Source organism: Gracilinanus agilis, chromosome 3, assembly GCF_016433145.1.
Source record: "Gracilinanus agilis isolate LMUSP501 chromosome 3, AgileGrace, whole genome shotgun sequence".
Taxonomy (NCBI): domain Eukaryota; kingdom Metazoa; phylum Chordata; class Mammalia; order Didelphimorphia; family Didelphidae; genus Gracilinanus; species Gracilinanus agilis.
Genome location: NC_058132.1, coordinates 247,387,187 through 247,414,711, shown reverse-complemented (window position 1 = coordinate 247,414,711; position 27,525 = coordinate 247,387,187). Strand labels below are relative to the sequence as shown.

The following is a 27,525-nucleotide window of genomic DNA, read 5'->3' as shown; positions in this document are numbered from 1 at the left end:
ATGTTTGGCAAAGAAATCCTCCCTAATACAGACTGGTCTGAGACCTATAGAGAACTCTCAACTTGGTTTAACTCAGATGGTTTTACTAGGACATGGCTGCTGGCCTGCAACAGCTTCTTGGAGCCACAGGTGAGTGGGGTAAAAGGTATACACCAAAGGTGGATGAACGGTCCTGAAAATGGCTCAGCAAACCTTCACGCCAGAGGTACTAGTCCTCTTTGAACTTCTCCTACACTCAAAGGGGCACAGCGAATAGAGTGCCAGGCCTGAAGTCAGGAAAACTCACCTTCCTGAGTTCAAATCTGGCCTGAGACACTTACTAGCTCTGTGATCCTGGACAAATCACTTAACTCTGCTTCAATTTCTCATCTGTAAAATGAGATGGAGAAGGAAATGGCAGACCGCTCTAATACCTTTTCTAATAAAATCACAAACTGGGTCATGAAGAGTTGGATGTGACTGAAAATGACTGAACCACAACAGTTTGGGACATAAGTACTTAAGGTTCTGATGAATGACTATTGGCTTGGCCATAGGGTTAGATCAGGAGCAAAAATCCAGTTTTCCTGTCCTTTTTGTTTGTTTCTATTTCTTCTCTTAATTCCTTAGCAAAACTCTTTAACCTTTATTTTCTGTAGGTTAAATGAAAAGAAAATAGGTACAATGAAACCCAGACCAGATATTTTGAAGGACCAGGGAGGATTTTTCTGGGTTCAGCTTTAAGTCTGTGAGGATAGGAAAGGAGAAAAAATGAAAGTCTGACTTTGTGGACTTTGATAACTTCCTTCTTCCATAATTATTCTTGAATCCTCCCAGGGAAGTTTTTCTTCAGAGACTTCTACTATGCACTGACTTGCGTAAATCAAATGTTTTATATAAATGGAACTATGACCATTTATATGAAACATTTGATTTATACAAATGAGGAACCTGACAGCCAATTAGAGACTGGCTTTTGAATAATGTCACAAGCAAAGTCCTTCCCCATTTCTCAACTTTAAGGGTGTGTGTGTGTGTGTGTGTGTGTGTGTGTGTGTGTGTGTGTGTGTGTGTGTGTGTTTTAAACTCTAAATGACTGTCTTCAGCAGAGAGATTTAGTATGCCAATTAGAATTGTAATTTCTTTTTAAGGTCCAGGTACATTTATTGAAAAATTCTCACTCTCCTGTTTGGGTACAATGGGAGTTAAGGAAAGATAAATGAAATATTAAGTAAATGAGAGTGTTCGAAGTTAGGTAATTTCTTCTCTTCTATCTCCTTCTTCCTCCTCTGCTGGAGGAGCTCAGCTTTCATATTCATCCTTGCTGATTTAACTCAATAAGCCGGCCAGCAAACACAGCCAGGGTTCCAATAATACACACCAGCATGAAGATACCGAGGAGAAGGTGATCCATGACCATTGCCACAAACTTCCACTCCTCAGCAGCCTATGATGGAGGAAGAAAGTGTTAGAATAGAGAATCTTTAAAATAATTACTGATCTGGTCTTCCTATGATCAATGGTTTAGCAGACCTCGTGTCATTTAATGCTTCTTGCAGAGCTCTTTTTATTTAATTGGAGATTTCAAAGCACTCAACAATTATTAGTTGACAACAATTGTTATCCCTTATTTACAAATGTGTGACTTTTAATATATGTCTTCTGAGCTCTCAAATGTAAAAATGTCATGAAAATTTTTTATTATATTCCTGAAACCCAAACTGTCTACTAAGCCTAATCTATCCATCCACAAATATAAATGAATCATTTTTAAACTCTCAAACTATAGTGCTTACGTTATTAGATTCTTGCTCTGATTTCATGGTTTCTGCAATGTATTTGACTCCCTCAATGGCACTCTTCACATCAGGATGTTTGATGAGAGGAGAATGGAAGGCCATGGTTTGGGGTCCTGATTTCCCAGAAATCTCAGAAATGTCAATATCCTCAGTAAAAATCTTCTTCTCCTGTTTTTCTCTGGATGGACGTTTCATTGTCGAAAAGAACATGACATTTGGGATGGTGTGAATGAAAACCTAAAAGGGGAAAAATATTCTCCTTTAAAAGATTGTATCAGAAATGACCCCTCTGAAATGACTCTGGGGATGAACAGAATGTCACAGTTAACAATGATGTTCTGCAATTTAATATGCTTGCCACTGGAGGGAATCTGTTCTGCGGAAAGGCCTGCTAACTCAGACTTCCACTGGGTTTCTCCCATTTCTTTTTATTGAGAAAAAGTGCTGTATGAATATTCTAGAGAGTATTTTAATACTCTGGCACCCCAACTCCAACAAAATCCCTTTATGTGCCATAAAAAGAGACATAATTCATTTGGATTCTGGTGTGGTTCTGTCAGAAAACCCCAGGATGCTTAGTTTTTTAGCACTTTTTAAAATTCCTTCATGTAAAAGATCCAGATTTAGATCTTCCCCATCTTGTATGTTAAGGATGTTTCTAAGACAAGGAAAACAAAGTAAATCCCACCTCCAGTTGGTTGCTATGTACAGTAACGGCCCCACAAAAGATGCAAGAAAAGCATCAGCATTACAGACACTACTCACAAAATCCACACAAGATGAAATATCACTGGAATGTCATGTGAATGTGGACACGTCTATAAGGGAAGCTGCTCCCATTTCTTGGGGGGGGTCCTCTGGGATGAATGGAATGTTAAGGGTGGAAATAGTTGGAAGCAATGAAGTCTTGGAGGCAGCTAGGTATTGCAGTGGATAAAGTGCCAGGTCTGGAGGCAGGCAGACCCATCTTTCTGAGTTCAAATCTGGCTTCAGACACTAGCTGTATGACTTAGGAAAAGGCACTCAATCCTATTTGCCTCAGTTTTCTCATCTGTAAAATGAACTGAGGAGGAACTGCCAAAGTACTCTAGTACCTTTGCCAAGAAAACTTCAAGTGAAATCACAATGTCAGACACTATTAAACAACTGAACAATCATAAAGTCTAAGAGTGATAGATGGCCTGGAATGCAGTCCAGCCTGTGACAATGACCTGAGGTATCCTAAAAATCCTCAACGCTCTCCTTGAAATACTGAATACCTGCTTGTTTACTTGTTTACTTTCTGCTTGAGGTTTGTAGAGGCTGTTTCCTGGTATCCTTAACCTTCTCCCCAATGTCTTCGCATATTCTTTGGTGCATTCTAATCACTTCTCTCTCTGTTCTTTCTCCTGCTTCATTTTAAAATGAGTAGCAGGATTTGGCACCAGGAGAATTTTGATCTCTTTGAGGAAAAGGTGTCATATAGCCCAAATAAAAATTATAGAAGAATCAAAAGAAATTTTATTTGTATATATATATATATACACACACATACATATATGTATATATACATATAAGGCATTGTAAGAACATTGATTATTATTAATTGTTGTTATTACTGAAATATAATGCACATAGGCTCCCCCCCTTTAAAACCCTTACCTTCTGTTTTAGTTTCAATTTTAAGACAGAAGAGTGGAAAGGGCTAGGCAATGGGGTTAAGTGACTTGCCCAGAGTCACACAGCTAGGAAATAGCTGAGGCCAGCTTTGAACCCAGGTCCTCCTGACTCTAGGTGCTACCTAGCTATCCCTGTATACAGACTTAAAGAGATTTTGTGCATTTAAAGGCTAGAGAATTGGCCTGATCTGAATTCAAGTTTCTCTTCTGGTGCAGTCCAGTTGGGTGGTGCTGAGAGCCTTATATCTTAATGGTTCTGGCAAGTTTCTAATAAAAATTGCAGAGAGGGTGCTGCCCAGCACTAGTTTGAGGGTTTTTTCTTATTGGAAGTTTCCAGTTCCAATGAAATCACAGATCTAGTCCAACATGCACGGATCAGGATGTGATCTGTGATGAACAGTTTGGGGAACTCTTGGGTCATGAAATTCTATTTCCCAATGCAGGTTAGCCCCCTTTTTGCTCACTTATGTTCTGTGAGAGTTGCTTAGAGCTCTGTGAGGTTAAGTGATTTCAGAGCTAGGATGTGGTAGAGAGGGATCTTAATCTAGGTTCTCTTGGCTTCAAGTCTGATTCCAGAAGTGGCGAACACATTGTCCACAGCAGCAGTGCAGCTGGCAACACTCCAAACTATGGTCCAGTTGGGCCATATAAATAAATAACAAGTACATCAAAAATTTGACAATAAATGTTGTATATGTATATATAAACAAATATATAAATAAAATGATCAAAATATAAACAAAAATAATGATAAATAAATTAACAAATAATAAAAATGCAATAGAACATTGATAATGATAGTATGTGATTTTCTATGTTAATATATGGCCCACAGGGATGGTTCCACGACCCTAATTTCTATTTCAGTTTGACATCACTAGTCTATCCATGACTCCATGATTCCTCCATATCTTTGAATATATTGTATGTCAACAATAATATTAACTGACATTTCCATAGTGCCTTTAAGGTGGGCAAAATGCTTTAAAAAGATCATCTTATGTTAAATCTACATGATATGGGAAGTAGAAGAGATATAAGGGGAAATCTAGGCAATGTAGAAATAAAAGATGTCAATAAAATCTGCCAAAAATTTGCAAGTTCAAACTGTTCACTACTTCCAAACTCCCTGTAACCTTAATTAACATCTTTGACTGTCTTCCATTGTGAGGCCTCCTATATAGAACCATTCTCTGGTGGCCCCTGACTTCTTGTCACCATGCTGATCCCTGCGCACCTCGCCTTGTCTTTTCATAGAGAAATTCCACCTACTTCTTGCCTCAACCCCAGACCAGGTGGTCCCTTCAGCAGAAATGTATTGGTTTCTACCAAGAAGATGATAGTAAAAAGTTATTTCAAAAATTTCACAACTTGTGGGTAGGAAGAGAAGGGATATTTAATCATTTCTAATAAGAAAGATTCTTTAAGGTTGTAATTAAGGTGGAATTTTCAACTCATATTTTCTCTCTCTCTAAGATGTATATTACATGTTTTAATTATGTTGAGAAAGAAGTGAAAAGGGGCTCTTACAAAGATAAACTGAGAAAGAATTTTTGGCTCTTTTAGTATCAGAATTCTATCAGCTTTGATACATTATTTTGGACTTAAAGATAGCCATCATGAATGAGCATCCTTCTGATACTCAATACTAGATTTTTGGAAATAACTCCACTCACCTTCCTCACCCATTCAGGCATTACATGGGTACTTGGAGAACGGTGGTGAGTGTTGATGACTATCACTGTGATGACGATTGATGCAATGACAAATACCATGGTGAACAACATGTATTTCCCTATCAAGGGCACTGCACTGGAAGTGGAGGGGATCAGCTCCACAATAACCAAGAGGAACACAGTCAAAGAAAGTAAGACAGAAATACTCAGAGTCATCTTTTCCCCTGAAAGAAAAATGAAAGAGAGACAATGACACAGAAGTTTAAATTATAATCGTAAGAAGAAATTGATTCAGAGTAGGATTTCATAGATCTCTGGTAATTGTCATATACAAAGAAAAACTTGATTTGAATTTCTTCTACTTTCCCTATAACACTGTCTTAATAAGACTGTTGAGTCTAGGTCAGTTTGTCAAATTATTAATTTTAGACCATTTGGTTATAGATTAATTAACTTATTCATTCTGACTAAGGGCTATAGTAGATGGTGCGGGGCCGCTAGGAGGCACAGTGGAGAACGTGCCAGACCAAAGTCAAGAAAATTCATCTTTCTGATTTTAAATCTATTCTTATATACTTATTAGCTGGGTGACCCTTGGCAAGTCACTTAACCATGTTTGCCTCATCTGAACAAATGAGCTGGAGAAGGAAATAGCAAACCACTCACATAACTTGGCCAAGAATATATCCCAAATGGAGTCATGAAAAGTTGGACATGACTGAAACAGCTGAACAGTGACAATGAAAGTGGCCTATATTTAAGTTTTGGACCTCCAAGGAAAACTTTGCCAAGATGATTTTTAGCTTAGAGGTCCCCAAATATCTTCCTTTGTGGAACTTTTCTCTTGTTCTTAATAAGATACTATAAAATTTGCTAGGGTGCTAATTCACCTATGAAAATAGTTTTTCCTTTGCAAACTGGGGCAAATCAAGGCATTGGATATAAAACAAATAGTCATGGTGATTCTGTTTCTTTCTTCCTACATATGGAGAAGAAGCACAGATCTTTAAAGTAATATAATGGAAAGAGAATAACAGTTGGAGTCAGGAACTGAACATTTGGAATAAATTTGGACAGATGTAAAGGGAATGGGACATTTACTGTGACCCTGGGCAAATTATTTAGCTTCTCTAAGCCTCGATTTCCTCATCTGTAAAATAAGAATAACAATCTATGTAATACCTATCCCTGAGTATTATTTTGCAGAGTCTTATTATTATATATTAATATAACTTATTATTAGTTAGTATTATTATAAAGAAGGAGCTTAGCAAAATGATGATTTGACCATGCCAAGAAGGCCTCCTTTTCCTCTACCCCTGAAGTTATGTGTATCCTTATTTTTAGTAGAGCTTCTGACACCCCCAAAATGACACACTTTAATAGTTGGAAAGGATCTCATTACTATTGAGTCTAGCCCATATGTGAAAGATATTCCCACAATTACATATTGGACAAGTGGAGATCTTTGGACCTTATTAGTAATTTAAAAAAATGTTCTTGTCTGCTGTGGAGGGATTTGTCTTTCCATAACTTCTTTTATTTAGAGTTTTTCATAGGTTAGAAAAGTTTTTTTTTTAACTCTATACACTTTTTTCCCTTTAAAAATCCCATATACTACCATCCTTTAGCGCACTTTTTTCTCTTGTCCAGGGTTACACAGCTAGTAAATATTTGAGGTAAAATTAAAACCCAGGTCTTCCTGACTCCAGGCCCACTGTGCTATCCACTTTACCACTTAGCTGCCCAGTGAAATGAAAATACTACAGTATCTTGGAGATGATTAATTCTATTCAAATATTTTTTAAGCATTTCTTAAGGTCAGGCATTGTGCTGGTGGTTGGGGATGTAAGTCCCTGCCATTAAGGAATTTACCATAATAATATATTAGGTACTCAATAAATTTTTATTGAATTGAGGAAATAACAGGCTGACTGAATAGAAAAGGGAATGTTTAGCAAAGGAATCATAACTGTAACTATGAGAGTTGATGAGTTGTCAAAAGATGGCAAAAAAGAAGGTCCAATATAGAGCCTTAGGGGATACGAATGCTTAATGGGCGATCAGAAAGATGATAATCCACCAGTTGGTGGGGCCTTCCTCCTGGGCTCCTTGGGCTCTTCATATTTTTTGCAAACTCTTTGCTTTCTTACCTTCCTTGCCTGGTACCTTCCACTGGCATACAATTAATTAGACAATCACCTTTTCTGCCTTTTTCTTTGACCTGCTTGCTTCCTTAGAAACATTTTGTTCCCCCATTCCTTGGGGCTTTTGCAGCTAGCAGATGTGTGTCTATAGTAATTACCTGAGCTCATATACTGCTACTCTTGGATAATGCCAGGGAAAACTTTTTAATGACAAGTTGCTGATAAGCACAGTACTCAGCCGCCCAGCATTAAGCTTTGAGTGACACTCTTGCTTGGCCGAGCCCATGAACTACAAATGCACCTGTGTACAGCTTTCAAAGACATAAGGCAACAAGGGAATTGTGGGACTAGTTTTTTTCATGTTTTTATGAAGTGAGGTCTATATGAATGCCAGTTTTGGAAAAGAACATACCTAATTTATTTTGTCCATAGCATTTTTTCTCCTAGCCTGCCTTCTTCACAGATGCTCAGGTGGTAAAATAAAGCTGGGTTCTTCTTCACTTTCAGTGACCTGCCCTGGTAGTGCTCTACTATTACATCCTCGTACTTATGACCATCACATAGTTACAATTGCATTGTATTTAATGTATGCCATGCTATTATGATAGAGATAATCTGGTATACTAGATAGAATGGAGGGCATGGAGTCAGGGAGACCTGGTTTTGAATCTTCCTTATGCTAATTATAAGTTGTATTATCCTGGGGAAATCACTTAACCCTCTATATGCCTCAGGTGAAACTCTAGGACTTTTCTACCAAGTTGTAGATTGGTTGCCAGTTGTGTTGGTGAAGGGAGTTCCCATATTAGGAGTTCCCCACGCTGGTGAAACTATAGTTCCTTCTCTCATTATTTATAGCACTTAAGATAGGCAGTATGCAAATGAACAGTGCCTAGCCAATTTTGAGAAAATAGATTCCAATCTTGAGCATAGCAGAAAGACATATCAACTTTGCTTCCCATGTATATGTGAGTGTGTATACATACATACAATAAATTATATCTTATATAATAATATATGATCAATAAAATAAATAATACATAACTATAAAATACCATATTTACATATTATATGTGTATATGTATACACATATCAATGTCTCTCTCTATTTTTTTCACACCTATAATTTCATTGTGTAGAGAAATCCCAGCAAAGCAACTCCCCTCTACCAGTGCAAATTGGTACTTGTTCTGCAATTTATAATCCAAGAGAGTTACCTTTGGGCACTGAGATTTAAACTGAATACCTAAAGTCACTCAGCCAGTATGGGGCAGATACAGGCTTGAATTTAGGTCTTCTTGATGCCAAGGCCAGCTTTTTAATCACTAAGGATGCTGACTCTCTCTTAAGCTTATACCTGTGTTGGCAAACCTATTGCACATGTGCTGGGGGGGGGGCTGCTCCCTTCCCTTTCTCTACACATGTCTGAGGACATTTCTCACATTACCTGTCCTTCTGCCCACCAGCCTGATGGGAGTGCTTACTCCCTCCCCTGTCTGGGGTAAGGCACGGGGCTCTCATGTGGTGTGAGGGCTGTAATTTGGGCACTCGGTCTCTAAAAGGTTCCCCATCACTGGCCTACAGCATCCAGTATTCCCAGGGGGTCTCCCATTCAAGTAATTATTAGACTTGATTCTACTTAGCTTATGAGTGCAAAATATTTGAGCATATTATAAGGGTGGTATGAGGGCAGCTAGGTGATGCAGTGGATACAGTGTTGGGTCTGGAGTCAAGGAGACCTGAGTTCAAATACAACCTAAAGGTCAGATAGATGGCATAGTGGGTAGAGCTGCAAGCCTGGAGTCAGGAAGACTTATCTTCCTGANTAGATGGCATAGTGGGTAGAGCTGCAAGCCTGGAGTCAGGAAGACTTATCTTCCTGAGTTCAAATCTGGCCTCAGACACTTCCCAGTTGTGTGACTCTGAGCAAGTCACTTAACCCTGATTGCCTAGTCCTTGCCCTTTTGACTTAGAGTTATTACTAAGAGAGAAAGTAAAGGCATATATAGGTATGTATGTATGTATGTATGTATGTATATATGTATGTATGTATATCTGGTCTCAGATACATCTTAGCTGTGTGATACCTTGGGCAAATTCTTAACTATGCTTGCCTCAGTTTCCTCATCTGTAAAAATGAGCTAAAGAAGCAAACGGCAAAAACATTCTAGCATCTTTGCCAAGAAAGACCCAAATCCCCAAATGGGCCCATATAAAGTTGCACATGACTGAAACGACTGATGCCAAACACTCCAAATAATATAGGATGTTATGGCCAGAGACACATCTATCCATTAATAACATGCACAATTTATGTAGCATTTTAATGCTTACAAAGCCTTTTTCATAATTATCTTATTTGATTCAAATGATAACCCTGTGAGGCAAGTTCTAATCTTAGAGGCATCTAGTTGGGGCATGGATAGATAATATGAGCACCTACCTCCAAGGATCATCAGAAGGATAAAATAAAATAGCATTTGTAAAGCCTTTTGCCAATCTGACAGCACTATATGAATGCTAGTTTTTATAATTATCCCCATTTTACAGATTGGGAAAAAAATCTCAGACAGTTTCTTAGGGACACACAGCTAATAAGAAACTGAAGGAAGATTTGAACTCAGGTCAATTCTGACTCCAGGTCCAGCTTTCTATCCACTGTGCCACCTAGATGGCTCATATATATGCCTTTATACATATATAGATATTTCCTTACATATGTAATACTCACACATCTATAGGAAAAGAATTTACTTCAGTAAACACAATGAATATTGCTCCCACTAAGGACTTAATGTAATGTCTCATAAAGACTTTGGAGGCTGTGCTGGGGTTCTCCAAGGTGTTTTGAGTGGAATATAAGTTGTGACAATTCCTATGATGTTAAATGGCTTTGACTATGAGCCTAGAGAATCCTTGTAGACATCCTGACTAAGTCCTGATACAGTGAGATGGTCCAGTGGCGAAAGAACTGGATCTGGAGTCAGGAAAACCAAGTTCCAATCTTGCTTTAGACACTTATTAGCCCTGTGAGCCTGGGCAAGACGCTTAATCTCTATCTGCCTCAGTTTCCTTATTTATAAAGCAGAGATAATTAATAATATATGTTACATAACAACCACCCTTTCTACTTTCTTTAGCTTGCTTCCTTAGAATCATTTTATTCTCCTGCTTGTCAGGGCTTTTGCAGTGAGCAGATATGCGCTCACATAGTTACTGTGCTCTGTGTTTGTGTGTGTGCATTCATGCATGTGTGTTCATGTGTGTGCGTGTATGTGTGTGCGTGCAAGAGCTGTTATTGTTATTATCTTTCTCAAGTGTCTGGCTTGCTTCTAATCCAATTGAATTTGATTACTAACTAGTGCTTTATGTTGAAACCCCAGCCCACGTCCTTGGAAATTTCCAGCCCATGTTTTCAGTTGAATTCTTGAAATTTTTCCCTCCCTGTTTTCCTACTGGCTCTGGAGTGTTTGGAAAGTGGGTGGGGTTGGCAGGACCCTAAGTCATGCTTCTTGAAGAGAGAAGGTCCCCAATTTCACAAGACAGGATGTCCTATTGTCTTGAAATGCCTTCTTAATAAACAGAGAGCAGGGCCTGCTGGGAGAGGACAGGGAAGGAAGGGAATGGGTTTACTTATTTGAGATGCAGCTACTTTGGAACAATGTAAGATCGCAGGCAACTCAGAGAGGTTGAATTTCTTGGTCACACCTCGTCCAGCCTGGAGTAGTCAATGCTGATGACAAGCTTACTTACCATTTTGGTCCTGAATGACCTATGTGACATGATGGTCCCACTCCAGGCTCTGGAAGATACCGAATGGCTTCACGTGCCCATTCTCTCCCAAGCTTTGTTCATGTAAGCACCTATGTTTTTACCAAGTTGTAAACAGGATATACATGCTATGTTGTCTTCTGCTTTAAAAAAAAGACACCACCAAATGCTTGATTTTGCTACAGGGACATTTACAATGAGGGGATGGTGGCAGAGCAGACAAGCACTAACCACCAGGTACTATCCAGAAATGATCCTAAAATTCTCCTGGAAGAATCATTACAATAACTAAATCTTCTCAAAGGAGTCGGTTTAATTCCACAACGTAAATGAAAGTGTGCTTTTATCTTCTGGCCTTTTGAAGTACAAATTAGGCAAGAATCCCAAATAAGTAGAATAAGAATTGTGTACTGAGTTTGAATCCTCCCTGTGATACTTAACAGCTGTGAGACTGTAACAGATACTTTAACTTCTTTGAACCTCAGTTTTCTCATCTGTAAAGTGGAGATCATAATACCTGTAGAAGCTACCTCTCTGAGTTTGTCATGAGATAATATAGGAATGTTATGAGATAATATATATGAAGTACTTTATAAACCTTTAAGACCTATATAAATATCTTGTTATTATTATTACAGACAGCAGTAATCCAGGACTACTTAGTAAGTAGCATTTAATTTTAAGCCCTATATAAACATGTTATTATTATTATTAGAGATAGTAGTAATCCAGGAGTACTTAAATTACGTAGGACTCAAATTTAAGTCTCATATTAATATAAGTTTTATTATTTTTATAGACAGTAGGACTAGCACTCTTGAAGTATGTAACCTCTCTGAACCTCTGTTTTCCCATCAGCAATAATATTAGAATTCTCGACCTCTAGGCTTACTGTGAGAAAAATGCTTCATGAGCCTTAAAGTGATTGTTGATCAAGCCTGAAAGTTGAACTAATACTACATATACACACAAATGCACATATATATATATATATACATGCACACACATATACACACACTTTTAAGACCTTAATGCCATGAAGAATACATATGTACCAGTAGTAGTTGATTAAAATAGTTAAATATAGCATTTCTCATTATTTTGGTGAAAAATTGGCTATCAGGCTTTTGATCAGGGACAGAAGTCCATATCTCAACATTATTTTTTAGAGGGAATTCTATATTTGACATATATACATGCAAATATGTTGATACATATTTTACACATATATATCCATGTATACATATGTAAACTTCTAGTGCCCTTCATCTGAAGTTTTCTTTTCATAAAAACTTCCTTTTAAAAATGTTTATCTTTCCTTGTCTGTTATAAATTGTTAATACGTAGCGAGCAGTCTGGCATACACACTTGTTCATGCACACGCACACACACACACATGTTCTCTACCCTGAAAGGTACCCTGTGGAATATATTTCTGGCTTGATTCCCTGCTAGGGGCCAAGTGAGTTGGCCGTGCTAGAATGTGGGAAAGAACTGGCGGCTGGGGAGTATGTGGGTTTATTTGTCTCGGATATAAAGGGCAAGAATGTTCACTCCTGCAAATAGATCTATTAGGGCTACTGTCCAGGGTGTGTGGTGAGACAATGAAGCTGTAGATTACTGAGGCCATTTTTAGAAAGACTTTTCAGGGGAATGTAGCAATGGAAGAGTTTGGTAACAGGTATAAGCAAGTAGCCTGGGATGAGGAGAAGAGAATGAAAATATCACTTTAAAAATACTAATTTTGGGGGGGCAGCTGGGTGGCTCAGTGGATTGAGACCCTGGCCCAGAAATGAGAAGACCTGGGTTCAAATATGACCTCAGACACTTCCTAACTGTGTAACCCTGGGCAGGTCACTTAACCTCCACCGCCTAGTCCTTGCCATGCTTTTGCCTTAGGACCAATAAACAATTGATTCTAAGATGGAGAGTAGGGTTTAAAAAAGACTAATTTATTTTTTCATGTGTGGGATTTTATTTCTATGTCCTATGTGGTCTTCTCTCCTACCTCTCTCTGTTTCCCCTCTTCCTGTCATTTACTGGACTGCCTTGAGTAGCTAAAAGAAAAGAGAAGGGGCTAGACTGAGAAAAAAGAGTAGGAGGAAAATAGGTAATTGAGAAGGCAGGGTGATCCAGGGCTGGGATGAGGATGCACGAGTACTTATTATCTGAGTCAGAGATGTCCTGCCTAGAATCTGGTGACTTGGGTTGTTTTTACTCTTTTCATCTAACCAGGACAGGATGCAGAATTGTCTTCTTCATTCGGGGATCTTTGCTTGTTTTGTCAGACTCAGATCACATTAATTTTTTCAACTACCTTGTGGTACCACTGACATATTAAACTTGTTCATTAAAGCCCATGGGCCCTATTCACACAAACTGTTTTAGCCATGTCTTTCCCCATCTTATACTTGCAGGACTGACTTTTTGAACCAAATGCTATATTTTCAATTTATCTCTATTAAGTTTTGGCATATTAGATTCAGCACATTGTCCCAGCCTGTCAAGATCTATTTGGATACCAATTCTGTCATCTACCACATTAGCCATCCCTCTCAGCTTCCTGTCTTTTCCATATTTGATAAGCATGCCATTTGTCTGCATCTTCTTAATGTCTGTCCTTAACAATGCTGTCTTAGTTTGTAATAAGCCCTAATGCTTTCTGAGGGGATGAAAATTTGGTGTCTACTTACCTATCTTTCTTTGTTAGCACAGGAAGGATCGGGAGCCCTATTCTTTGGCATATTACACAGTAAGATGACTCTCGGTCGCTTTCCCTCGAAATAACAGCAGGAGACCAATTAGCATATTCAGAAATAAACTCAGCAGATGTACCTACCTGAATCTGTAGGCAGGTAGAATACCAGGCCAGTGAGGAAGGAGAAGAGTAAGCAGGGAATAATGACATTTACGATGAAGTAGAGAGGCAAACGCTGCATAACAAAATGGTAAGTGATATCCAGATAGGGAGTGTCAGGGCAGCAGGCATAAAAAACCCAGTGTTTCCAGCCCCTCGATTCCTTAATCACCCATTCACCACTCTCCATGAAGTTGCTCAGGTCAGGTCGGTCATTCTCCTGGAAGGGTGCAAAGGAAATATGAAGTCTTCTCAACAAAATAGCTATGGATAGAGGCAAGATGTCACCGTGTATGGCCCAAAGGAAGAAGCACTGGCTTGACCAGCAAGATGCCTAGCTTTTCCTCCTGGCTCTTCCTCTCACTAGCTATGTAACAGGCCATTCAATTTCTCTGAGCTTTTCATGATACAGCTCACATTTTATATAGCGATTTAAGGCTTACAAAGTGCTTTCGTTATAACGACCCTGTGAAATAGGTAACATCAGTATTATTTCATATGAGTATTTCATGGAGGTTCGAAAAGATTAAATGACTTTTCATGGGTCACATGGATAGAAAATGTCAGAGGCCAGAACTTGAAACCAGCTGGTCAGATGCCAAATTCAGTGCTATATTTAAAAAAAACCAAAAAACTTACCTTCCATCTTAGAATCAATATTGTGTATTGGTTCCAAGATGGAAGGGCAGTAATGGCTGGCAAGGGGTGGGGGTTAAATGACTTGCCCAGTGATAGCTAAGAAGGATATGAGGCCTGATTCGAACCCAAGATCTCTTATTTCTGGGCCTGACTCTCCTAGTCCCTTAGCTGTTCCCAGTGTTATTATTTTTAACAATGGCCCATGGTTGAGTGTGATTATAAGTTAACAGACAAAGCTCTCTCTGGGGTTAATCCATTTTGTGATATATTGGGTCAGTGTGGACATAGCCAATAGAGTCCAACCTTCATCCTCTATTTGGGCATTAAAAAAATAATCCATGGCACTTGGATGACCTCTTCCATGTTGAACTTGAAAGCACGTGTAGCCCTAGAGATCCATGAATATTGTTTGTGGGAGGGGCTGTTGTTGTGCCATTGGCGTAGGAATAAGTGATGAAGATTCTCCAGTGACCATGTAGCCACTGAGGTCTTTAGCTGGAGATAAGCGTGGAGTTCTCTGCTCCAGGGGCTTAAGTAGAAAGGATACCTTCAGGCTCCTCTATCTAGTTTTAATAATAATTCAGAGCTGGTGGGAGAGGGGACAGCGGGGAGATGGCTATTTTGTGAAAGACCCTTGCATTTTCCCCTTGACCCTGGCTAAAGAAATAAGGCATTGTGTTCCCTCATCCCCTGTTTTTAATCTCACCAGTTCCAACCACTGCTTACTGGATAAATGGCAACCACTGAGCCATCATAGGTCCATGTGCCCAGTTTCATGCTGCAGTTCTGCTCATCAAAGGGAAAATGGGTAACTATGATTTCACAGTAGCTTTTAAAGATGGCTGGAGGTGTCCATGTGATATGTCCAGTGTAGTCCAAGAGCACTTTGGTGAACTTGACAATGGCAAAGTCACCATTGGCACTAGGAATGAGAAGAGAACAGACAGGAATAGTGATTGGAAATTAGCAAGTGATTCTTTAAAATTAAGTTTCAGTGCATTAATTGCAGAGATAGACAACAACTTATTCAATCTGTGGCCCTTTCCCCCTCCTAGGCTTTGGAGATTCTGGCTATTTTCCCCCTTCTGCTCATTAACATTCATCCCTGGGCTTCCTTTTGCCCATTTCACATAGCTAATCAAGAGTTGGCTAGAAAAAGACAAATTTTAGTTTGCAGTGGATGCCTGAGTTAAACATTCACTGTGCTCCAAATGATGGATTGTATATTGTGAAATGATGTGGTTTCAGGCCCAGGAATGGTTAAGAGAAACATATGATAAAAAAAGATTCTTGAAGTTTGGTATCTCCAAATCTTTTTCTTAGACACCTTGAAGAAGTCATAAGAATTAAAACAGATGTGCAATATGTGAGATATCTCAAGAGATAGTGTTGTAATTGAAATCCTGCCTTTGGCACTTATTGTTATATGACCCTGGATAAGTCACTTGATTTCTGTCAGTCTCAATATCCTCATCTGTAAGATGAAGGTAATTATAGAAGCTAGCTCATGGGTTCCTTGTGAGCATCAAATGAATGTGTATATAAGTATACATACATATGTCACTTTGAAAATCTTAAGCAGTATATAAATGTAGGCTTTTAGCCTTGTTGTTGTTAACTGGAATAAGAATTCCTTAATGCTATATTTTTGTCTACCTCCCAATTTCCATGCTTGCAAGTCAAAAGGTTTCTAGTATTTCCATCACAGACGTCTCACTGTCATCTGGTTTTGGAAATGTTAGTCACCTCTGAGGGAAGCTCACATCTGTAGCTCCTGAAGCAATGCATGCAGAGGTATTAGATAAGCTAAACTTCTCCTTTCTTGAGAAAACATCAGTATTTCCTCCTGCACGTATTTTCCCTGAGTTAGTTTATAGAGCTTGTCAAGAGCACCATGGGATTTTAATTGCTTCTTTCTATTACTGGAAAAAGTACTTTGCCTAAGATTCTCCTGCTATCTCAGCATATTTGTCCCCAAAGGTTACATAAATGATTAGGTAATTTGGCTGAGCTTGGAATCCAGGGATAATAAGCAAATATGTGGTAAAAAGTTAGAGTTGGGGAGTGGCTGCTTTAAAGGGCATCTTTTGATTTGATAACCCTTCCCACTTTTCCTGCTAGCCATGACACAATACACAGCCTCCTCTTCCCAGTCCTTTGTGGTATAATGGCAGACTCTACATCCTTGAGCCCGACATTGAATGCTCCAGACTAAAAGGGATGCTCTCTGAAATGAGCGTCTTGTGACAAATGAAGGGCATATGATAATGAATGTATCATTATATCTGAATGTCTAGAATCACATTATCATTTCACAACATGAAGTCCATCATTTGGAGCAGAATGGATGTTTAACTCTGGCATCCTTTGCAATCAACAGCACTAAATGTCTTGGGATGATGTGTAGACTGTGATGAATAACAACCCTGGTTCAGCCCTTTTTGGTAGAAAGGGCATTTAATTCCAAGGAACTCAAGTATATAGAGCCTGGGTTCTTTGGACATTTGCCATAACCTCGTCAGTAGCTCTTCGGGATTAAATGTCTCCCACCCTCCAACCCTCGTTCAATTTGGCTCCAATCAGGGTTACTATTCATAACATGATGTACCATATGGCAACCAGCATGGTAACTTCATCCTTTCTTTTTAAGATTTATTTAATGTTAACATTGCCGAGCAGTCTAGCAGGTGCAAAGCCAAATGCAGACTTTGCATTTTGGCTTTGTTTTGGGATTCCACAGAACAATCTCTGGTCTCTCCATTTTGCTTACTTGTTATAGAGAACAAGGTCTGGGCGCCAGATATTTTCAGATGGAATGTGAATTTTTTTCAAGCCACCATATTCTTCTGGATTCCATTTTAAATTGTAATCTATCCATTGCTAAAGAAGAAGAAATTTAGCCAGTTGAAACACTGCTCACAGTAGTATAAATGAATCTAATGTTGACAAGAGCTATGGATGGCCACTTTTCATTCAGACATTGTGCTTCTGTAAGAAAGAGTTTGAATAAGAATTCAGTTTTCACTTTAAGAACCTAGAATGACTATCAACTGAATATTCTCTTCAAGTAAATAGCATTATGAAAAGAATATTGAATGATTATTTATCCTGTTGAAGACATGGCAGGTCCTGAAGACAAACCCAGTATCAATGACCAGTCAACTTAAATAGCAACAAAGAGGAATGAGGTAACATAAAAGTTCCCCAGCTAGGTGGCACAGTGGATAGAGCTCCTGGCCTGGAGTTGGAAAGATATGAGTTTAAACCTGACCTAGATACTTACTAGCCCTGAGACTCTGGGCAAGTCACTTGACCCTGTTGGCCTCTATAAAATGAGCTGGAGAAGAAAATGGCAAACCATTCTAATATCTTTGCCAAGGAAACCCCAAATGGGGTCATGAAGAGTCAGACATGACTCAAAAACAACTCAAAACAACAACATCATAAAAATATTGGTTTGAAGAAGGAGAAAACCCAAACTGGTGCCGAGAGTGAAGACAGGGAATCTCTTCCCCAGGAGACTCTTTAATATGGTCTATTTTTGCTGACCCAGGATAATATCAGTTAGTGTTCCTTAATTTGCAGATAGGGAATTTGTCATTCCCAAAAAAGTTAGAGAGGAGCTTAAAATTTCTGTGCTAGAAATCAAAAGAATTCTTAGAAGCCTAAAATATTACATCATGGGATGATCCCCAAGAATTATCCAGCCCAGCAATTAATTTCCACATTGAAAAAACAAACTCACCTTTACAGTCTTAAAGAATAGCTACATTTTAAATTATTGGTCCAGAGAAGATGTAGCAGCAGCTCCAAGGCTACTGTATATATGTAGAGAGCAGTGGGAAAATTCATCCCCTAGTGATGAAAAGAGGTAATATAAAAGTAGGGGGCCAGATTCCTATTTTCCTTACAACTGATCCTCTTTCTCCAAATTGATTTTCTTTGCACCCAAGAGAATGTACTGGACTTAATCATAATCTAAATGCTTTCTGGATTACCTGTTTCAGACGAACATTGGTGGTCACAATTTGATTTACTTCATCCTAAGAAAAAAAAAAGAACCAACATTACTTTGGGAGAGGAAATGGGCAAGGTAAAGGGGAAGAAGAAGAGGCAGTGAACTGGTTCTGAGGATACACTCAAAGTACATGTGAGTGCCCCTGTTTTCCATGCCTCATACCACATTGATGAGTTGAATAAGCTGCAGGCCCACAGTGACCTCCACTGCTTGCCGATGATCTTCCACTGGCCTCACCACACTGTTGTAGTTTTCAAATAACTTCGCCACCAGACGGGTTTCATGTTCAGAGCCCAGGATGAGACCAGCTGCAGAAAGCAAAAGACACTGTCAGATTCCTCCCGACCACTGAACCGACATGGGTAATTGATGTGAAACTGACTAATGGAATGACATGCTAGTAGTCTTGCTAAAGTGATCCATAATGAGGCTATTTACTGCCTTAAATTCTCTGAAAACAGCTGCTGGGGTAGTCGCTTCCCAGGCAGCAAAAAGTAATGTGGGAATTTAACAGTTGTCCTTTGGGCAGGTGACATTCCTTACTAAGGCAGTAGAACAGAGCTGGCTTCTGAATATGCAGGATAGTGATGATAGACAATAATAATACTGATTCCTAGTACTAAAAATGAAAGTAGGGCTAATCATTATCTAATTCAACCAGCCAATTTAAAAATATTTATTAAGTGCTCACTATGTGTCAGACACAGTGCTAAACCCTGGGTATACAGAGAATGGCAAAAACAAGCACACAAAAAATCCCTGCCTTCAAGGAGCCCACAATCTAATGAAGAAAACATGCAAATAACTATATAATAACTACAAATATAAATATATACATAGGAAACTATGTTTATGTGCTCCATGTTAAATATAGTTAAATAACATTATTTTAGAAATTATATTTTAAAAATTATAATTTTATATTTTAAAGTATAATGTAAAATTTTAGTTTTAAAATTATAATTTTATATTTTAAGTATAATTTTAATATTTTATTTTAAAATTTGAATTTCATAAATAAAATATAATATTCATAATACATACACACACATATATACTGAGGGTAGTTACTGGCATCAAGGAGTGTAGGATGACAATTAGGCTGCAAGCATGGGTGTCTAGGATGATGTTATTTCCTTCAAAATTAATAGGGAAATTTGGAAGAGTTAGCATTTAGGACAAAAGACAAATTAGTTTAGATTGGGACATTTGAATTTCAGATCTTTACAGGACATCTGATTTGAGATGCTTAAAAGGCAGATGGAGATGTGAGATTGTAGACCAGGAGAGAGGCAAAGAGATCTGAGAATCATCTGCATAGAGATGATACTTGAATCCATGGGCAATGACGAGATAGCCAAGTGAAATAACATAGAAGAAGAGAAGATAACCCTGGGTTTCCTTTGGGGATTCCCATGGTTAGCAGGTGAAAGATGGATAAAGATCTAGTAGAGGAGACTGAAGGATAGTCAGACAAATAGAAGAGAATAGTACTTCCTCAACAACCTAGAGCTGTGATGGTGAACCTATGGCACATGTGCCAAAGATGGCACACAGAGCTTTCTCCATGGGCACATGCACTGTTACCCACCAGAGTTAGTGACTAAAAAGGCAGAAGGACCGTGGTGGAGCTGCTCCCTTCCTCTCTTCATCATGCCTCTCTAACCCTACCTAGCAGCCCAATGGAAGTGCTTACTCCCTACCCCGAGCAAGGCTCTCAGACCACTCCCCTCCTTTTCTCCCTCCTCGGTCTGAGATAAGGCCCCTGAGGGAGGGTGGCACTAGGTCTCTGTGGGGGGGGCATGGCACACAGTCTTGGATGGGGGTGGGGCACAGCACAAGGTCTCTAAAAGGTCATTAGATTTGTCAACTAAGATATCATTGGTAACTTTGTTGGTCCCCCCCCCCCAATAGTATTTAATTTTTTTTTAGAATATTTTTCCATGTGATTAGGGAATGGCTAAACAAATTGTGGTATATGATGGTGATGGAATACTACTGGGCAGTAAGGAATGATGAATTTGAGGATTTCTATAGGAACTGGAAGAACTTCCAGAAATTGATATGGAGTGAAATGAGCAGAACATTGTGGAACAATACAATGTAATGGACTTAGCTAATACAAGACAATCCCAAAGGACTTATGAGAAAGAATGCTATCCACATTGAGAGAAAGAATGGTGGGAGTGGAAACACAGAAGAAAACCAAATGACTTATCATTTGTTTTTATGGATATATGGTTTGGGGGTTTGGTTTTAAAAGATTGCTCTATTGCAAAAAATGAATAACATGGAAACAGGTATAAGTGATAACATTTGTATGACCCAGTGGAAGTGCTTATTGGAACCTGGAGTGGGGAGGATAGAGGGGAGGGAAAGAAAATGAAATACATAAACATGGAAAATATTTTTAAAATAATATTTTTTCAAAAAGCACACACACAAAAGAACATTTTTTCATGTTTACATGATTTATATTCTCTCCCTCCCCTCTTCCCTTCCAGAGCTGACAAGCAATTCCACTGGTTTATACAAGTCTTATTACTCAAAACCTATTTCCTTATAATTCATACTTGTAATAGAGTAATTTTTTAAAAACCATAACCCCAAATCACATACATTGGTAACTTTGGAGAAAGCAGTTTCAATGAAATGATGAGGTCAGAAAACATGCAATAGGGAGTTAAGAAAGTGAGAGGAAAGAGGAAAAGCAGCAACAATAGATGACATTCATAGCTACAAAACAGAAATATATGATCATAACTAGGAGAGATAGACAGATCAAGAAAGATTTTTTTTAAGGATAAAGGAGACATAAGTGTTTTTATAGGCAGCAGGAAAACAGTCAGTAGACAAGGAGAGATTGAAGATTAGTGAGAGTTGAGATAATAGAGGAGCCAGTCTTCTGGTGCAGATGAGATGTAATAGGGTCATATGTGCTTATAAAAAGGCTTGTCTTGGTGAGGAGAAGGACTACCTCTTCATGTGAGACCAGGATTGGTGAGGGAGAAGATCAAAGTGGGGGGGGAGGCATCTGAGAAATATGAGATGAGTAAAAGGCGGAGAAGAGGAAGTTCTCAAGAGATTGTGAAACTCTAAACACTAGTTTGCTGTTAATTCTTGTGTCACTTCAAACTTGGAGGACTTTGTAATTTCATCCTGGGTTATGATCTCCACCAGTGCAAACCACCATGTTGCAAGAGATGCCCTGAGCAATTTCATCATGAAGTCGCCAACTTTTCAGGAGTCTATTTTCCTCTAGGCTAGTTTTCAGATGGCAAATGCAGTATGTGGCAAGGCTCAGATCTAAAGTCTTTCCAGTATGGTAGGACATTTTGGAATTTGTGCTGCTCCACTGGAAAGTTCTTTAAGGTCCCAGGCACTTCTGTGCCATGGAAAGGCATGAAAATAGGAATTTGCTAGAACTTTCTCTGTCACGGAAAGCAAAATTCCCTTAATAAAAGGCATCCGAATATTGGTCATTATTATGAAATTTAACACTTATATACCTTATTGGCATGGGTTCCAGAACTACTTTTTGAAGCATAAATGATGACAAAGGACATTATCATAATATAATTAATCCTATAGCTTCATCTTGTTTAGTTCTGAAACAGCCAGCAATGTAATATTCAGGATCACATACACAATTTGGTCAGTGTACCTCATCTATAAAATGAAGATAAAAATACCTTATCATAGAAACACAGTGCTTTGCAAACCTCAAAGCACCATAGAATTTTCAATTATTTTTTTGTTAATAGAAGTAAAATGGGCACATTTTCTTTCCCAAGACCTCAAGCTATCTGCAGAAACAGATGTCCTAAATTAGAAGATGGAAACTGGGAGCTCAACAGGTCCTTGAAAAGTTATCTGCATAACAGACAGAGACTCTCTGCATCATCTGGGACAGACATCTGCTTTGTCAAATATGTTGAAATTTATCTCTTATTCTGATTTTCTTGCTTTTTGAACTTCTACTTTTCTCTTTAGCCAATGGTCTATTGTATCTTGTCATACCTCCCTTAACCTTGATCTGACTGCCTAAAACAATTGCTTCTTCAGAATGGAGAGCTGAGATAGTTGCATACATACATATTGTCTTTCCTCACAGGGCTGGCAATCCTGCTGTGAGGAAAGGATTTGGATTTTTAGGGATAGAGGCAGTATCTACTTCCTCCTTCCCAGTTTGTTTTGTTGGATGTAACTAAGTACTGTGGTACATTGCTTCACGGGCATAATAAAAGCTACTATTTATATAGTGCTTACTGTGTACCCTGGACTGTGCCAAGCACTATTCCAAATATCATCTCATTTGATCCTCAAAACAACTCTGAAAAGTATGTGTTATCAATATTATAACTTTATAGATGAGGAAACGGAGGCAAATAGAGGTTAAGTGACTTGCTCAGGATATAATTGAGTAATTGTCCAAGGCTAGATTTGAACTAAGGTCTTTCTGACTCCAGGCCCAAAACTCTATCCACTGGGCCATCCAGCTGCCCCTTAGACCAGTTCTGAGTGCTTTTCCATTTTCATACCAAGTACAAATTGGCACTTGTTTTATTTTCAGAAAAAAAAGCAAAAATTCTGTATTTGAGCATAATTCAGTGTTAAGCCTATGGTTTCATCTATGTTCATAAGCATGTCTAATCTCTAAGACTCTAGGGATGTGAAAAGTGCCCCCAGAGTGAACTCCGAATAGCTCTTACATAGGCTACTTATCCAGCTGCTTGATTTCAATGGGACTTTAAAAGAGAATTTATTGATTTATTGAGGGGTTTCATAGCCCTCACTTTTTACAACACTTCTCGTCATTTAGAACAGAAAGAATGAGGCAATGTGCCCTTCTTCTTGGTTATCTGGTCATCCAGGCCCCTGAGCCATGGGAAGGACCGGCAAGCCAGGGTAAGCATTTTTACCTGCTTTTTTGATTGCTAAGTGTGATATTCAAAGAGGCTATTCGTATGGTGGTATTGCCTTGGGGTTGCATGGGGGCTAGGAATATATGGTGGAGAGCAGAGGATCTTCACTGTGTCACTGAAGAAAGGTGAAAACCAGCATCATTACCCCTCAAGGAGAAGAGAATAGGATTCCGAGTCAAGGCAAAGAATAGTCCTGTAGTAATTGTCACTTTCCCCTTTTCCTCTCGAAGTTTTTTTCCTATCAAGCTATAGATATATTCTGTTCTTTCTAGGACAATATTCCAGATGTGTATTTTTGAAGAGTCCACACTTGCATAGATGCTAATTAGAAGTATTAAAATTCCCCCCATTCTTTTTGGCAGCTGAGATTGTATTCCTAAAATCTTTGTTGTTGATGCTCATTATTGTGGTCGATCGGTCAGTCTTTCCACATTATTATTACACATGGTAACATTTGTTTATAAGGGCAGTCCTTCCTGGCTGAGTAGATGGTATTTTTTATGGTTTAGTCACTTTTAAGTTGTATCTGACTCTTCCTGACCTCATCTGGGTTTTTCTTGGCATAGATACTAGAATTGTTTGCCATTATCCTTCTCTAGCTCATTGTACAGATGAGAAAACTGAGACAAGCAGGGTGAAGTGACTTTCCCAGGGTGATGCAGCTAGTAGATGTCTAAGGTCAAATATGAACTCAGGAAGATGAGTCTTCCTGCCTTCAGGCCTAGTGCTCTATTCATTGTGCCACCTATCTGCCCCCTAAGCAATATAAGTAATTAACATAGTAATAATAATTAAGTAATTAATAAATAATTAAGTGCTTGCTATGTGCCAGACTCTTTGTGAAGTGATGGGGATACAAAGACATTACTCTTATCCTCCAGACTCTCACATTCTAATTAAGGGAACAAACATAAAAATGATGATGTACATACGAGACATATACAATATAAATATGAGGTAAATTGAGAAAGGAAAGGCACCAGGATCAGGGGATGGGAAGGAAAGGCCATTGGCAAAAGATGGGAATTGAGCTGATTCTTTAAGAAAGACAAAGAACTAAGAGGTAGAGGAGAGGAAGGAAAACATTGCAGTCATGGAGACCAGTCAGTGAAAAATCACAGATCTGGGAGATGGACTGCTCTGAGTGAGGAAGAACATGTAGGCCAATGGAGTAGGATCAAAAGGCACATGGAAGGGAGCTAAGTGTAAAGAATTTGGCAAAGAAGGAAGGAACCAGGGAATGAAGGACTTTTAATAGTTCAACAGAGGATTGTGTGTTTTATCCTGAAATGGAACAACTGGAGTTTTCTGAGTCTGGGTAAGGATAGGGGGAAGGTAACAAAAATTCTGCATTTTAAGAAAATTACTTTGGCAGCTGAGTGGAGGATAGATTGAAGTGGAGAGAGACGTAAGGCAGAGAGGTCAATTTAAAGGCTATTGGAAAATTACAGGCATGGGATGATGAGCGCCTGCCCCAGGGTGGCAGCTGTGTGAATACAGAGAAGGAGATGTAGACAGGAGATTTTATGAAGATAGAAATGTTAAGACTTGACAACAGATTGGATATGTGGTAGCAAACACTTAAGCACTCTGGTCCTCAGTTTTCTCATGTGTAAAATGTGTGGGTAGGACTAGATGACCTTTGCAGGATTTTCCGGTGATAAATCTATGACTTATGGAACAACATCTATTTATAAGCAGTATTGTTCCTGGCCGGTAAGTAGGGTAGGTGACTTTGGGAAAGCTAGTTCTACATGGCAGGCTAGAAGACCAGAAAGGGGACTAAGGCTTAGGGATTCTGTTTCCCACTCCAGTTGCTTGGTCTGAGACATTAAGTCATAGGTTCATTTTCCTTTTTCTTGAAATAATGGCAAAAAAAATATTCAATTTTCTTGAAATAATATTTTCTTCAAATACTATTGGTTACTGCCCCAAATCAGACAAGGATGAAATATCATATCTTGAAATTATTGGAATCAAAGGTGTTATATAATTAGGACAAGATCACTATACTCATATGATATCGTATATGATGACCACACAGAAATAAGCCTTTCTGGATGTTGGCTGGGATTTTGATTATGAAAGATTCTAGAATGGGGAATGTAGCCATAAATCTGAGCAAATGATCCTATTGAACATCCTGGCATCTAATATCCAACCTGTATTATAAAATGGGGAGTAAGTTAGTGCAAAAGCATAATTTACTGTCGATAGATCACTATGTAATTGAACGAATGCTTCTCACTATTTTTCTGACACCCCCATTTGGCAAACTGCCTCCAGTCTATCTTTCCAGGTTAATTACACATTACTTCTTTCATCCTTCTTCTGCCCTACCACGTTCCACTCCAGTCAAACTGACTATTTTCCAGTTCCCCAACATCACAACCGCCTTCCCACCTTGGTCCACATTGGACTCTCTCCCTGGAATGTTCTCTTTCTTCAATGCCACCTTTTGGGATCCCTACGTTTCTTCATGGATCAGTTCAAAGGTCATTTCCTACAATAAATCTTTCCTAATTCCCCCATTTTTTATTGTGACACTCATGAAATATCTTTTTTATTTATTTCATCTTTAATCTGCGAATGTCTTGTTTCCCTCTCAGAAGAATGTAAATTCCCGTAGGACAGCATTTAGCATAGTGCTTGGCACACAGTAGGTACTTAATAAATTCTTCTGATATCAAATATAATTGAACTGGATTCATTAGTATGTCCCTGACAGTGTATTTATCTGACTTGGAGTGAGTCCCTTCATGCCTCTGACCACATTCCACAGCTAAGTATAGATTATTTTTGCTTAAGCATTGCCCATGTGAATTCTCCTTTAGCCAATTTTGTTTCTGCCAGCATCTCTAAATAATTTTCATATACTTCAGCATTTTCTATACCTGGCCATAGAATTTAGGACATAGCCTCAGAATTTGAGAGATCTAAAGACCTTTTATTTCCTTCTAAAGCAAGGAATTGTATTGAGCGAAGAGAGTACTGTACTCCACGTGGCCCAGATTGAGCTGGATCAGTTCTGGGCCTCCCAAGGTCTCCCTCATCTTAGTTCAGTCTATTTCTCCCAGATCTTTCTTTTGCTATTGAAAAAATGAGGTACTTTGTGTTTTTCCACCAAAATGGCCTACATTTGCCAAAGGAGAATTAGACAGGCTGAGATAAGGAGACATCTCCAGTAAATTTTTATATTAAGGACTTGACAAACATCTCCTATTTCCCTTGACCGGAAGTTCAGGATTTAGGATTCTGTTTCAGCTGTTATGTTGTGATACATTCCAGAGCTGAATGTGGGTCAAGGGCTGTACAAGGTTTTATAGTTTCAATTCAAACTTAAAACCTCAATGCCTTTAATATCCTGAAAAAGTGAGCAGATTATGTTTTTGAGAGGGGAGAAAGGGGGTTATTTACTAGAGAGAGCTTTAGTAATGCAAGATATTTTCTCATTATAGGGAAAGTTGAATTAGAATTATTAATAGATCTCTTCAACACATGCATCTGTCAATCATTTTCTCTTCCTTTTCTAAATTCCCCAACAGTAAATGGAAGGACTTGTTAAAAAGAATTCTGTTTAGTGAAATAAATATACACAAGAAACTAAAAGGCTTAAATATTTGAGATGTTTTCATCCTATTGGGTTGAAGTTCGGTTATTAAATATTGGTAATCAGAGAAATAAAAAAGTCTAAGGGATGAAGGAGATTATTTAGAGAGAGACCAGATTCCACATTTTAAAATCTTGTACCATTCTACTTCTACTTTAATTAAGTAACAGAAACAAGAATTGTTTAGCAAAAAACTGGTTAAATGGATACTAGGGAGGCATTTAGAAGGCCAGTTTCTGGCTTAGAAAATTCATCATTCTATATTTTGTTAGAAGAAGAGAGATATTGCCCCAGAGCTCCCTAAAACTCCCCCATATGCCTCAGAAGAACCCAAGGAGAAAGCTGCTCTCCCACACTTACCTGAGCAAAGACTGAGAAGCAAGAGGACAGGAATGGACTCCATGGGCTAGGTGTTCTCTGTAGAGTCTGTCTGTCAGCCCTTAGGA

At 38.6% G+C, this 27,525-nt stretch overlaps 1 protein-coding gene across 1 annotated transcript; it reads right to left on the bottom strand.

Moving 5' to 3' along the window:
• Window positions 1–1,118: 1,118 nt before the first annotated feature.
• CHRNA1 (cholinergic receptor nicotinic alpha 1 subunit) lies at window positions 1,119–27,525 on the bottom strand. The gene is made up of 9 exons (XM_044666493.1): window positions 27,440–27,525; window positions 18,707–18,852; window positions 18,525–18,569; window positions 17,297–17,406; window positions 15,253–15,448; window positions 13,870–14,107; window positions 5,113–5,336; window positions 1,776–2,015; window positions 1,119–1,426 (listed from the first exon to the last, which is right to left on the bottom strand). The coding sequence occupies exons 1-9, from the start codon at window positions 27,480–27,482 to the stop codon at window positions 1,295–1,297; spliced, it is 1,374 nt and encodes a 457-aa protein (XP_044522428.1). The 5' UTR covers window positions 27,483–27,525; the 3' UTR covers window positions 1,119–1,294.